The 13,323-nt window shown below is 35.5% G+C and overlaps 1 protein-coding gene across 10 annotated transcripts in view; it reads left to right on the plus strand.

Annotated features, from left to right (window-relative positions):
• Positions 1-13,323, plus strand: part of FSD1L (fibronectin type III and SPRY domain containing 1 like) — a 95,723-nt gene that overhangs the window by 76,828 nt on the left and 5,572 nt on the right. For 4 of the 10 annotated variants that reach the window (XM_019034261.4, XM_055350374.2, XM_019034260.4 and 1 more), the window contains 3 exons: positions 1,696-1,796; positions 2,272-2,523; positions 6,501-6,589. In XM_019034261.4, coding sequence (XP_018889806.1) covers positions 1,696-1,796; positions 2,272-2,523; positions 6,501-6,589 — 442 coding nt within the window. Of the gene's footprint in view, positions 1-1,695; positions 1,809-2,271; positions 2,524-6,500; positions 6,590-13,323 lie in introns of all 10 variants that reach the window. The other 6 variants (XM_063696638.1, XM_063696635.1, XM_063696636.1 and 3 more) reach the window with 3 other exon arrangements.

The following is a 13,323-nucleotide window of genomic DNA, read 5'->3' on the forward strand; positions in this document are numbered from 1 at the left end:
GAGTGTTATAGTTCTAGACTTACACTTTTGCTACTTAATATTATACACTAAAAAGGAGACAGTTGAAATGGTCCTGAGTTCTTTGAAATTGTCTAATAAATCTGATTTCTGACAGCAAGACAACATTTAAATAATGCAGAATGAAGTCACTGAATCATATGAAATTAATCATATGAAATGACTTTAAGTTTTATCTGTATTCTTGCTTTGCCATCAGGGATTTCTAGTCTAGTATTGATAGCTTATATTAAAATCTACTCAGTTGATCTTTTCTTAGGAAGAAAATTTCTAGTGCTATGTTAGAAAAAAGTGTTTTTATTTTTAACTAGTGGTGAGAATATAGTTATCCCCATATCCCCCAAATACTTTTAGGATAATCTTGACCAAAAAATCTTTTGTTAAATGCAGTAATTCAATATAATTAAAATGTTTTTGAAAACATCTTTGGGACTGAATCTGAGTTTTTGAATGTTAGTAAACATCCCAATACTCCAGTTTTCCATATATCATATAATTTGATATAAGAGGAAGTCAAGGTGGATCTTGTCTATTTGAGTAGGAGAAATGCTTGATAATACTTGATATTATCCTGTGCAAGGATTTGGACAATTGCCATTTCCATCTTTTTTTTTTTTTTTTTTTTGAGATGGCGTCTAGCCCTGTTGCCCAGGCTGGAGTGCAGTGGCGCCATCTCGGCTCACTACAACCTCTGCCTCCTGGGTTCAGGCAATTCTCCTGCCTCAGCCTCCTGAGTAGCTGGGATTACAGGCACCCACAACCACACCCAGCTAATTTTTGTATTTTTAGTAGAAACGGGGTTTCACTGTGTTGCCCAGGCTAGTCTCGAACTCCAGACTTCGAGATCCGCCTGTCTTGGCCTCTCAAATTGCTGGGATTAGAAGCATGAGCCACCGCGTGCAGCCCCCGTCCCTTTTTTTTTTAAGACAGATTTTTGCTCTTGTTGCCTAGGCTGGAGTGCAATGGTGCAATCATGGCTCACCCGCAACCTCTGACTCCTGGGTTCAAGCGATTCTCCTGCCTCAGCCTCCTGAGTAGCTGGGATTACAGGCATGTGCCACCACGCCCTACTAATTTTGTATTTTTAGTAGAGATGGGGTTTCTCCATGTTAGTCAGGCTGGTCTCGAACTCCCGACCTCAGGTGATCCTCCTGCCTTGGCGCCTCCCAAAGTGCTGGGATTTTAGGTGTGAGCCACCGTGCCTGGCCACCATTTCTATTTTTAAGAAGGTAAGATTCAGAGCAAAAATACTCACTGCTTATAAAAAGAGTTATTTAGTCAGGATTATAAGAAGAAACCTATTTTTGCCTTCATTTAACTGCAAAAAAATGTAAGCTGTAACTCATTATCTTTCTTGAGTTCTTTTTTTTCTTTAGTAAATCTTGTCACATTTTAGCATTGTTTCTTATTTCAGCCGTGTATTCTTTGTATAAGCCTTGCTCAGTCTGCATGCCATTAGTGTTTTCAGCCTGCTTTGTATTGATAGCTTCTTACATTTCAGTGTTTATAATTGACAGTGCTCTTTAATTAACTAGTTCAGATCAAATTGAATGGTGTTATTTCTATCACATAATTAGAAATCTTTTCAGAGGTTCCTTCCATGATTTCTAGTTTTAGTTTATGAAGCATTTACAGTATAAAATATTTGTTTTTCTTTTTTCTTTTTTGTTTATATAGAAGTGGTACACCATCCCCAAAACGAACATCTGTAGGCTCCAGGCCACCAGCAGTAAGAGGCAGTAGAGATCGTTTTACTGGAGAATCATACACGGTGCTGGGTAGGACAAAACGTAATTGTTTTTCATTATCTCAGATTAAAGGCATCACATTCACACTGGTGGACTTTCCACTCAAAGTGACTGCCTGTATATTGAATAAATCTTTGCAAGAAATTTCTCCCAATTGAAGCCTAATTACTTTGGGGAGTTTTCAAGATTGTCTTATTATTATTGATACTTTTAAAACTCTACTTCAGCTTACGTAGTGTTCCCACATCTTTATTATATAAGCCGGGAGGGGGGATAGTAAGGAAGAAAACCTCTGAAGCATTTTATATTCAAGAATAGTACTAAACGTAAAGGTAAAGTTAGAGCAGGTACTCAGCATTTAATGTCTGTGTGTTAACATGATTATTCTTATAGGAAAAGTACTTGAATAAAAATTTTTGTGTCTTTTTTTGGGACGAGTGGTAGGTAAAACTGTGTGACTCATAAGGAAGAGATGAGTCAAATCTACCTTTCTGATCTTTTGTAGGAGACACTGCTATTGAAAGTGGACAACATTATTGGGAGGTCAAGGCCCAGAAGGATTGTAAATCCTACAGTGTGGGAGTAGCATACAAAACGTTGGGGAAATTTGACCAATTGGGAAAGACAAACACTAGTTGGTGTATCCATGTCAACAACTGGCTACAAAACACATTTGCAGCAAAGCATAATAATAAAGTCAAAGCTTTGGATGTTACTGTTCCTGAAAAAATAGGTGTATTTTGTGATTTTGATGGGGGTAAGTTTATTTTCTCATAGGTTATTTCATCATAGTTGCTTGCATTTCAGTACCTTTCACTGGTAATCATCTATACAGGATTTCCATTAGTATTGTGGGAAGGACATTTTGATCAGGTAGGCTTTTGATTGCAATCATAATCTCAATTCTAGAATTGACTGGAATGGTATATGTGATGTCTGCCTGGAGCCCTATAAAAGCACTCATTTATAATATACTAAGTCTGAAAGATTTTGCCAATTTTAGTCTTCAGCACTAACATTTCTTCTGTCCATTTTAATTCCTTCCTTACCATGTTTTATTACCTACCTCTAAAGAGTGATAGTCAAAATTTTCTAGTTGAAGTAGATCTTAGAAATTACCCAACCCAGGATGAATACCCCATTTTACATGATGTGATTATTACACATTGCATGCCTATATGAAAGCATCTCATATACTACGTAAATATACACACCTACTATGTACCTACAAAAATTAAAAAAAAATTCAAGAAGATACCAGAGCCATATTTTCTACTATCCTAGTAAACATAAGCTATACAGCAAATATTTACTGTGCCAAACTGCATCACACTTGAAACGAATGGAATGTTCTTAATTTTCAAGTTGCTGTCTTTAAAAATATTCTTCAGAATGACTCATGATATCTTTAGAGGGGCCAAAGGGGTTTCCCCTCAATATCAGAATTTCTTTACTTACAAAATTATTAACACAGTGTAGTCTAATCCAAAAAAGAAAAGAAATTACTCCATCTGCCACACAGTATACAGTTCTTACTACACTATCTCTGCAGGTAGTTGCCACTTATGTGCCTGAAGAACTTTTAATGTGAAGTTTACTGTCTTAGAAAGCAGCCTGTTTCATTGTTGGACAGCTCTTGGTTAGAAGATTTCTCTTAAGTTGACTCACATTGTCTCCGTATAACTTCAGAAACTTGTTTCTCTTAAATTTTCCCATCTGAATAAACACAGAATTACGTTTCCTCACTCATGTTCACACGATAATCCTTTATTAAAAACTTTCTTGCCCTGTTTTTCCAGACCATATATTCTGTTATTAGCTGCCCCTGTTAAAATTTAATTTTTCCAAGTCTTTATAATCTCCTGTGGCTGTCTAGTATGTCAGTGTTTTTCTTAAAGGTTGGTCTTAGAGTGGAACACATGACCTCTGACCAGCAAAGGACAGTAATTTGGCTATGCTATTTCTAATAGTATGACTTAGCACTGCTGATCAATATTGAGCTTGTAGCTACCCTAATCCATTAGATCTTTTTTCACGGCATTATGTCAAATTGTCTTTTTCTTTTATTAGGCAGTTTATGGTTTTGGTTTTTTTTGTTTTGTTTTGTTTTGTTTTTGAGACGGAGTCTTACTCTGTTGTCCAGGCTGGAGTGCAGTGGCTCAATCTCAGCTCACTGCAACCTCTGCCTCCCATGTTCAAGCGACTCTCCTGCCTCAGCCTCCTGAGTAGCTGGGATTACAGGTGCATGCCACCACGCCTGGCTAATTTTTGTATTTTTAGTAGAGACGGGGTTTCACCATGCTGGCCAGGCTGGTCTCAAACTCCTGACCTCAAGTGATCCACCTGCCTGGGCCTCCCAAAGTGCAGGGATTACTGGCATGAGCCACCACACCCGGCCAGTTTATGGTTTTTAAAAATAACTCAATGTTATATATAATGCAAATAAAGACTATTACATTTACCCTTTTTTAGTTTCATCTTAATAGATTTGGCCCAAATTTCCCGTCTTAAAATTATCTAAAAATTTACTTGATATTTATATTTTGAAAAAATTTTAAAGCTCATTGAATTAGTTATTTCATAAGCATATTCTCTACAGTCATCTAATGTATAATAATTTTGAAGATGACATAATATTGAACTAAAGTAATTCCCTAGATGTTTTTTCTCCAAGTTGACACTTAAGCTAACACCAAATTTTATTATTTTAGTAATATTGTGCCCAAATAAATTCCGTGAGCTGTCAATTAATTTACTCAAAAAAGGAGAAAAAGTAATTTTGGCTTGATTTATTTTTAGTGATGACATGTTAGCTTTGCTGTGTTTTTTGTTTTTTAACTTATTCACCTTGAATCAGTTAAATCATTTTCCTCAGGATAAATGGCAAATTTATTAGCACACATTTTTCTTTCAACTACCAAGACAACATTTGCTTCTTCTCTCTCCTTTCCCATACTCTGTGTGTCCATAAAGGTAGTAGTGAGATACAGTTTTTAGTCTAGAACATAAAGTATGGCAAGGGGAAGTTGTACTGTGGAATAGGATCAGATTCTGAGAGCCTTGAAAAATAATAATGGACTGGTCTTCAGTAGTGGGGAGGGGTGGTTCTGCATGTTTTAGAACACTGTAGTCATAAGATAATTGAGTTTTAGAAATATTAGAGAGTCAGTGGTTAAAGATGGAAGAGATTGAAAGCATAGCAAGCATAAGACTTTTCGGGAAGCAGTCTTCAAGTGGTGTAGAGCAGGACTGAGTCTCTTGTTAGCTATTAAGCCCTTATTGCCTGGCTAGTGCTTTTCACATAGAAAGCCCTTAATAAGTGTTGAGTAACTGGCAACAAGCATCTGAGCAGTGGAGAATTAAGAATGGATTTGACAGTGTAGAAGTAGAATTCATAGGACTTAGTAACTAAATACAGATCAGCTGAGGACAGACAGTTGAAGATGACTTTGAGGTTCCAGCCAGTGTGATCAAGAGGATGACAGTGTCAACAGGATAGGGAACATAGAGTTTTGGGGGGAAATGAAATGCCAGCAGGATAATCATGTGGCATGTTTTGCAAGCATTTTGAAATTCAGTGCTAGAATTCAGCAGTTAAGTAGAGCTGACATTAAATATTTGAGACAGCATTACAGAATTGCTATGGAAGATTGTATAGGACAATATATTTAAGCATTACTATTCTGCTGTTTACTAACTTTGTGATCATATGTACCGTTATGCTGTTTACCAACTTCGAGATCAAAGTACTAGGTATTTTACATACATTACCTCAAAATATTAAACAACCTACATAATAATGTGCATAAATATTAGTTTATTTTATCTTCCACTTTGGTGGCAGTTGATTTATTAAGGAAGCATTGTATAAAGAAAAGAGAGCGTGGACAAAGCGGCTACATTTAGAACAGGAAGAAAAGGAGGAGATGGTGAAGTTATCCCCAGGGTTATGATACAAACCAAGGGAATGGTCATCAGAGAAGAGTTTCAAGAAGTGATAACAGTTGTAAGGAGGCCATTTGGTTGGCCAGTTTAGGAGGTCAGACAGACAGTTTTTTTTAGGGCATGATCCTATTGAAGGATATACTGTGAGGTGATTTTAAAAATTAACAAAGCAGGTCAAGGCATAGTGGCTCATGCTTGTAATCCTAGCACTTTGGGAGACTGAGGTGGAGGATTGCTTGAGCTCAGGAGTTCAAGCCCAGCTTATACAAAATAGCAAGACCCCGCCTCTATTAAAAAAATTAACAAAATTGAAGCAGTGATAGATATATTGTGATTTTAGAGACTGGAGTATCAGTATGGCATCAGGTAGATAGAAGACAAGGTTTAATAGAGTAAACCTTAAATGGTGATTAGGATTTGGGCAGAGAGGCTGGTTATAGGAAAAATAAGGAGGAAGAAATGGACTTGGTTTACACTGGGCTAATGAAACCATTTGTTAAATAATGATCAAATAAGGAAATAGTTTGTATTAAATAAGTCGAATAGTGCTAGATTATAGAGGTATTATAGAGGTCTTGAAAACCAGGGGAAGAAAATTGGATTGGGCTTTTCCTTAAGCATTTGTCCTTCTGATTTTCAAGTGAGAATAATTAATCCAGTCCTCATAGTTTATAACAAAAATTAATGCCAACTTATATATTATTACTTTTTGCATGATTGTGCGTTAGAATTAATTAAATGTTACAAATTTTTGTATAATAAATTAGGCTTTTTTCCCTTCTTTTTTAGGTCAACTTTCATTCTATGATGCAAATTCTAAACAGTTGCTATATTCCTTTAAGACAAAATTTACTCAGCCAGTACTACCTGGTTTCATGGTTAGTATGTTTTATATTTTATATATACCTAACATATTTTACTTGGTTGGCAACTTTAAGGAGAATATTCTATACTGTATATTTGGAGAAGGAGAATATTTTATTTTTTCTTCATATTCTCCTCCGTTTCCCCAATTCACCCTCTCCCAAATCTGTGATTGTTTTTATATATTTTTGGTATATTTTATTGAAGTTAATGTTAATACATGAAGTACACAAATCATGTAGTTTGATGAGTTTTTATAGGACTGCACTCGTGTGTAACTAGCACTTAGAACATTACGAGAACCTCAGAAGCCCCCTCTAGTGCCCATTTCTAGTCCCTAATGGCCCTTCTCCAGTGTTAACACTGTATTGACTTTTAATACCCTAAATTTACTTCCTTTTCAGTTTTATATAAACAGAATCATACAGTATCTTTTTGACTCAACATTATGCTTGTGAGATTAATCCATATTCTATGTGGTTATAGTTCATTCATTCTCATAGCTGTATAGTTTTCCATTCTGTGACTATATCAATTGATTTATAAATTTTAATTTAGTTGGATATGTGGGTGGTTTCCATTTGGGGGCTATACAAATAGAACTGCTATGAATACTTTTGTTCATATCTTTTGATAAATGTATGTGTATATTTCCATTGAGTATATACCTATGATTGGGGTTGCTAGATCATATGGTATATGTATAATCAACTGTAAAATTGCCGGTTTTCTGAAATGGTTGGTTATGCTAATTTACAACTAGCAGTATGTAAGAATTTGAGTTCCTTCAAATCCTTGTCAACACTTGGTATTATCTTTTAAAAAAATTTTTGTCCTTCTAGTGGATGATATATTACATTGTGGTTTTAATTTGCATTTCCTTGATTACTAGTGCTGTTGAGCACCTTTTTATATATTTGTTGACTATTTGGGTATATGCTTTTGTGAACTGGCTATTCAGATATTTTGCTTGTATTTCTATTAGGTTGTCTTCCTGTTTCTTATGGGTTAATTTGTAGGCTCTTCTTCACTCTGGCTTTCCTTTTTCCTTATTGGTATTGTTTGATAAACAAAAGTTAATTTTGTTCAGTTTATCAATTTTTTCATTTACAGTTAGCACTTTTTGTGTTCTGTTTAAGAAATCAGTATGCACCCCCAAGGTCATGAAAATATTCTTCTAAAAGCTTTACCTTGTACATTTAGATATAGACTGCATTTACAATGCAAGTACAATGTAGAATTGATGTGTTTGGTATGAAGTAAGGATCTAGATACGTTCTTTAATTCCCCATGGATATCCAGTTATTCCAGGACCATTTATTGACAAGATCATAGTTCAGTGTCATCTTTGTACAATATTAGATGACTGTCTTTGTGTGCTATGCTGAATATATGTATGCACACCACATAGCAATTACATCCTGTGTAATTGCAGGTCTACTCAATTTCAGGCTGAAAGGAAAAATTTGTTTCTCTGCACAAAATAAAACGTGGTTTTGAATTTATTTAAGCAAATGTTATTGCTTTTTCCAACTCATAACCTTCTGCATCTTTTCATAGGTTAGGTTCCCGTGGGGAGTTGTGGGATCCAGTTAAAGTTACCATTACTTTGGCTAGAGCTTTCCTTAAATTTGGAGGCTACCTCTATAAATCAAGATGGTATATTTCAAATGGAATATTTTGCATGTGTATTCTTCTGTCATCACCCCTAACTGTAACTTCTCAACTATAAGGAGAAAGTTTTCAGAGTAAGAGTGGGTTGAAAATACAGTGCTTTTAAATCTCATTATCCATAGTAATTATTTATTCCAGATACTTTAATCTCTTAAGTTTAAAAGAATGCTAATAACCAGGACACCTATTTTTACATTAAAAGTAAGTGATTAGTGACTAAAGTTATTGCTCATGGAAACATAAAGATACAAAGATACTGGAAGGGTTGTTACTTTTTCCTTTTTTTTTTTTTAACTTTGTACAAACCTCTGCCATATTATGCATTTTTGGCTATTTTTCCAAACTGGTCCATCAAGGATGAGTTGTTTACCATGTGGAATGCAGAAAAATTTTTTCCAAGACTTAGGTGTGCTTTTATAAATGGTAGATTTACTTTTAATTTGAATCTATCTCATGTATGTATGTACCGAGTTTATTGTTTTTCATTCCAAATAATACTCTAATTATATTATTAAATGTCATAAGATACTGCAAGAAATTATTTTAAGCTTGTTAAAATTTTTCTTCATTGAAGGCTTGCTTTTATTAAGTACGTTAATGCCTGTTAAATGTTTTGTGTACAAGATTAATTTTTAAGTCAGTTTTATTGAATTTATAGTATGGTGCAGTTCTGTGGTTTTTAGCAAATGCCTGCAGTTGTATAACCACCACCATAATCAAGATATAGAACATTTCCATCACCCTAGAAAATTCCTTTGCGTTCTTTTATAGTGGACCCTTCCACACAACCAGCCCTAGCTATCAGTAACCAGTTCGTAGGCCCTATAGTTGTACCTTTTCCAGAACATCGTATAAATAGAATTGTATGGTATGTAGCCTTTCGATTCCGTACCATGCTGCATTTGAAATTCATCCATGTTGTTGTGGTGTCAGTATTCTCCTTTTTTTCATTGCTGAGTAGTGTTTCATATATGTATGTATCACAGTTTATTCATTCATTCACCAGTTGAAAGACACTTGGGTTTTTCCCAGTTTGGGGCAGTTATGAATAAAATCACTATAAACATTTACATATGGGATTTTCCCTTGGGTAAATACCTAAGAGCAGTAATAGAGTAGCTGTATCACATTGAAAGTGTATGTTTAACTTCATAGGGAACTACCAAAATGTTTTCCAAAGTGGCTGTACCATTTTTTGCCTTCCTATCAGTGATATGAGAGTTGGTCATATCCTTGCCATTATTTGATATTACCAGATTTTTTGTTGTTGTTAAGCCATTTTAATAGGTGTGTAGTGGTATGTCATTGTGTTTTTATTTGTACTTTCCTAATGACAAATGATGTTTCATGTTGTTATTTGCCATTCATATAATTTATTTCAAGTATCTGTTAAAATTATTTGCTTACTTTTTAGGACTTAATTGTTTTCTTATTTTTTTATTTTACTTTATTTTTAAGACAGGGTCTCGCTCTGTCACCCAGGCTAGAGTACAGTGGTGCGATCACAGCTCACTGCAGTCACAACTGCCTGGGCTCAAGTGATCCTCCCACCTTAGCCTCCCGAGTAGCTGGGATTACAGGTGCCCACCACCATACCCGGCTATTTAAAAAATGTTTCTTGTACAGATGGAGTTTTGCTGTATTGCCCAGGCTGGTCTCAAAGTCCTGGGCTCAAATGATTCACCAGCCTTGGTCCCCCAAAATCCTGGGATTACAGGCATGAGCAACTGCCTGGTTTTCCTATTTTTAAGAATTCTTTATAAGTTTGGATGTGAATCGTTTGTCAGATATATGCTTTGCAAATATTTTCTCCTGGTTATGGTTTGCATTTTCATTTTCTGAACATTTCAAAGAGAAGTTTTTCATTTTGTTATGAAGTCCAATTTAGTAATTTTTTTCCCTATTATGGGTAATGCTTTGCTTAACTCAAGGTCACAAAGGTTTTATGTTTTCTTCTTGATTTCCCTTTGCATCTTCGTGTTAGATATTTTGAGTAAATATTTTTCTAAATCATTTAAATAATTTCCAAAAAATAATATAGTAGTTTTATAATCAGAAAGTTGCTTTTGTATTTTGGGAGTTATCATTACTGAGCCTATTAGTTTTGAAAATTTATAATGTTAATTATATAATTACAAATTTCACAGTTCAGTAGATTCTTTGGTACAATAATCTAGTTACTTAGTAGATATTGAACACTTAAGGGTATAATTGAAGGTGATGATACTTAAACAACTTCTAGAATTTCCCTTGCTTTAAGCTTGTGTCTACTATTAATAAATACGGTAGTTGATGATAGTGTCAATCATCTGTATTTTCATATTTTAATTCTTTTGACTGTGTCCCAAATCTTATGTCTCACTTTATTGAATTATAGCTGCTCTGTTCACAAGCAGTTTTAATTTTATTTTATTTTTTATTTTTATTTTTATTATACTTTAAGTTCTAGGGTACATGTGCACAACGTGCAGGTTTGTTATATATGTATACATGTGCCATGTTGGTGTGCTGCACCCATTAACTCGTCATTTACCTTAGGTATATCTCCTAATGCCATCCCTCTCCCCTCCCCCAACCCCACAACAGGCCCCAGTGTGTGATGTTCCCCTTCCTGTGTCCATGTGTTCTCATTGTTCAGTTCCCACCTATGAGTGAGAACATGTGGTATTTGGTTTTTGTCCCTGCGATAGTTTGCTGAGAATGATGGTTTCCAGCTTCATCCATGTCCCTACAAAGGACATGAACTCATCATTTTTTATGGCTGCATAGTATTCCCTGGTGTATATGTGCCACATTTTCTTAATCCAGTCTATCATTGTTGGACATTTGGGTTGGTTCCAAGTCTTTGCTATTGTGAATAGTGCCGCAATAAACATATATGTGCATGTGTCTTTATAGCAGCATGACTTATAATCCTTTGGGTATATACCCAGTAATGGGATGGCTGGGTCAAATGGTATTTCTAGTTCTAGATCCCTGAGGAATCGCCACACTGTCTTCCACTGTGGTTGAACCAGTTTACTGTCCCACCAACAGTGTAAAAGTGTTCCTATTTCTCCACATCCTCTCCAGCACCTGTTGTTTCCTGACTTTTTAATGATCGCCATTCTAACTGGTGTGAGATGGTATCTCATTGTAGTTTTGATTTACATTTCTCTGATGGCCAGTGATGATGAGCATTTTTTCATGTGTCTGTTGGCTGCATAAATGTCTTTTGAGAAGTGTCTGTCCATATCCTTTGCCCACTTGTTGATGGGGTTGTTTTTTTCTTGTAAATTTGTTTGAGTTGTTTGTAGATTCTGGATATTAGCCCTTTGTCAGATGAGTAGATTGCAAAAATTTTCTCCCATTCTGTAGGTTGCCTGTTCACTCTGATGGTAGTTTCTTTTGCTATGCAGAAGCTCTTTAGTTTAATTAGCTCCCATTTGTCAATTTTGGCTTTTGTTGCCATTGCCTTTGGTGTTTTAGACATGAAGTCCTTGCCCATGCCTATGTCCTGAATAGTATTGCCTTGGTTTTCTTCTAGGGTTTTTATGGTTTTAGGTCTAACATTTAAGTCTTTAATCCATCTTGAATTAATTTTTGTATAAGGTGTAAGGAAGGGATCCAGTTTCAGCTTTCTACATATGGCTAGCCAGTTTTCCCAGCACCATTTGTTAAATAGGGAATCCTTTCCCCATTTCTTGTTTTTGTCAGGTTTCTCAAAGATCAGATGGTTGTTGATGTGTGGTATTATTTCTGAGGGCTCTGTTCTGTTCCATTGGTCTATATCTCTGTTTTGGTACCAGTACCATGCTGTTTTGGTTACTGTAGCCTTGTAGTATAGTTTGAAGTCAGGTAGCATGATGCCTCCAGCTTTGTTCTTTTTGCTTAGGATTGTCTTGGCAATGTGGGCTCTTTTTTGTTTCCATATTAACTTTAAAGTAGTTTTTTCCCATTCTGTGAAGAAAGTCAGTGGTAGCTTGATGGGGATGGCATTAAATCTATAAATTACCTTGGGAAGTATGACCATTTCCACGATATCGATTCTTCCTATCCATGAGCATGGAATGTTCTTCCATTTGTTTGTGTCCTCTTTTATTTCATTGAGCAGTGGTTTGTAGTTCTCCTTGAAGAGGTCTTTCACATCCCTTGTAAGTTGGATTCCTAGGTATTTTATTCTCTTTGAAGCAATCGTGAATGGGAGTTCACTCATGATTTGGCTGTTTGTCTGTTATTGGTGTATAGGAATGCTTGTGATTTTTGCACATTGATTTTGTATCCTGAGACTTTGCTGAAGTTGCTTATCAGCTTAAGGAAATTTTGGGCTGAGACAATGGGGTTTTCTAGATATACAATCATGTCATCTGCAAACAGGGACAATTTGACTTCCCCTTTTCCTAACTGAATACCCTTTATTTCTTTCTCCTGCCTGATTGCCCTGGCCAGAACTTCCAACACTATGTTGAATAGGAGTGGTGAGAGAGGGCATCCCTGTCTTGTGCCAGTTTTCAAAGTGAGTGCTTCCAGTTTTTGCCCATTCAGTATGATATTGGCTGTGGGTTTGTCATAAATAGCTCTTATTATTTTGAGATATGTACCGTCAATACCTAATTTATTGAGAGTTTTTAGCATGAAGGGCTGTCGAATTTTGGTAAAGGCCTTTTCTGCATCTATTGAGATAATCGTGGTTTTTATCTTTGGTTCTGTTTATATGCTGGATTACGTTTATTGGTTTGCGTATGTTGAAGCAGCCTAAGCAAAGCAGTTTTATCTTTCACAAAGTCATTCACATTTATGATAAGTAATAGAACATGGGAAGTACATCTGGGTATTGGGATTTGCATTTTTGTCAGGAGTCCTTCTTAAATAATTATATAAGAGTTCTTATAGTTAACACGGTAAGGAAGAAAACAGTGGATTTTACTGTTAACAAAGGGGTGTTAGATTTTTATAGTCTCAGGCCATATCTCATTATCAAAACCAAAAGCATAAGTGGGAAGTAAGTTGGTGCTTTGTATGCTTCCCTTGGTTGTGAAAGTTAGCATCAGTAATGATAGGTAATACCTTTTGCCTAGATTAAGCCAATGAAGTT

Source organism: Gorilla gorilla, chromosome 13, assembly GCF_029281585.2.
Source record: "Gorilla gorilla gorilla isolate KB3781 chromosome 13, NHGRI_mGorGor1-v2.1_pri, whole genome shotgun sequence".
In the NCBI taxonomy this organism is placed as follows: Eukaryota; Metazoa; Chordata; class Mammalia; order Primates; family Hominidae; genus Gorilla; species Gorilla gorilla.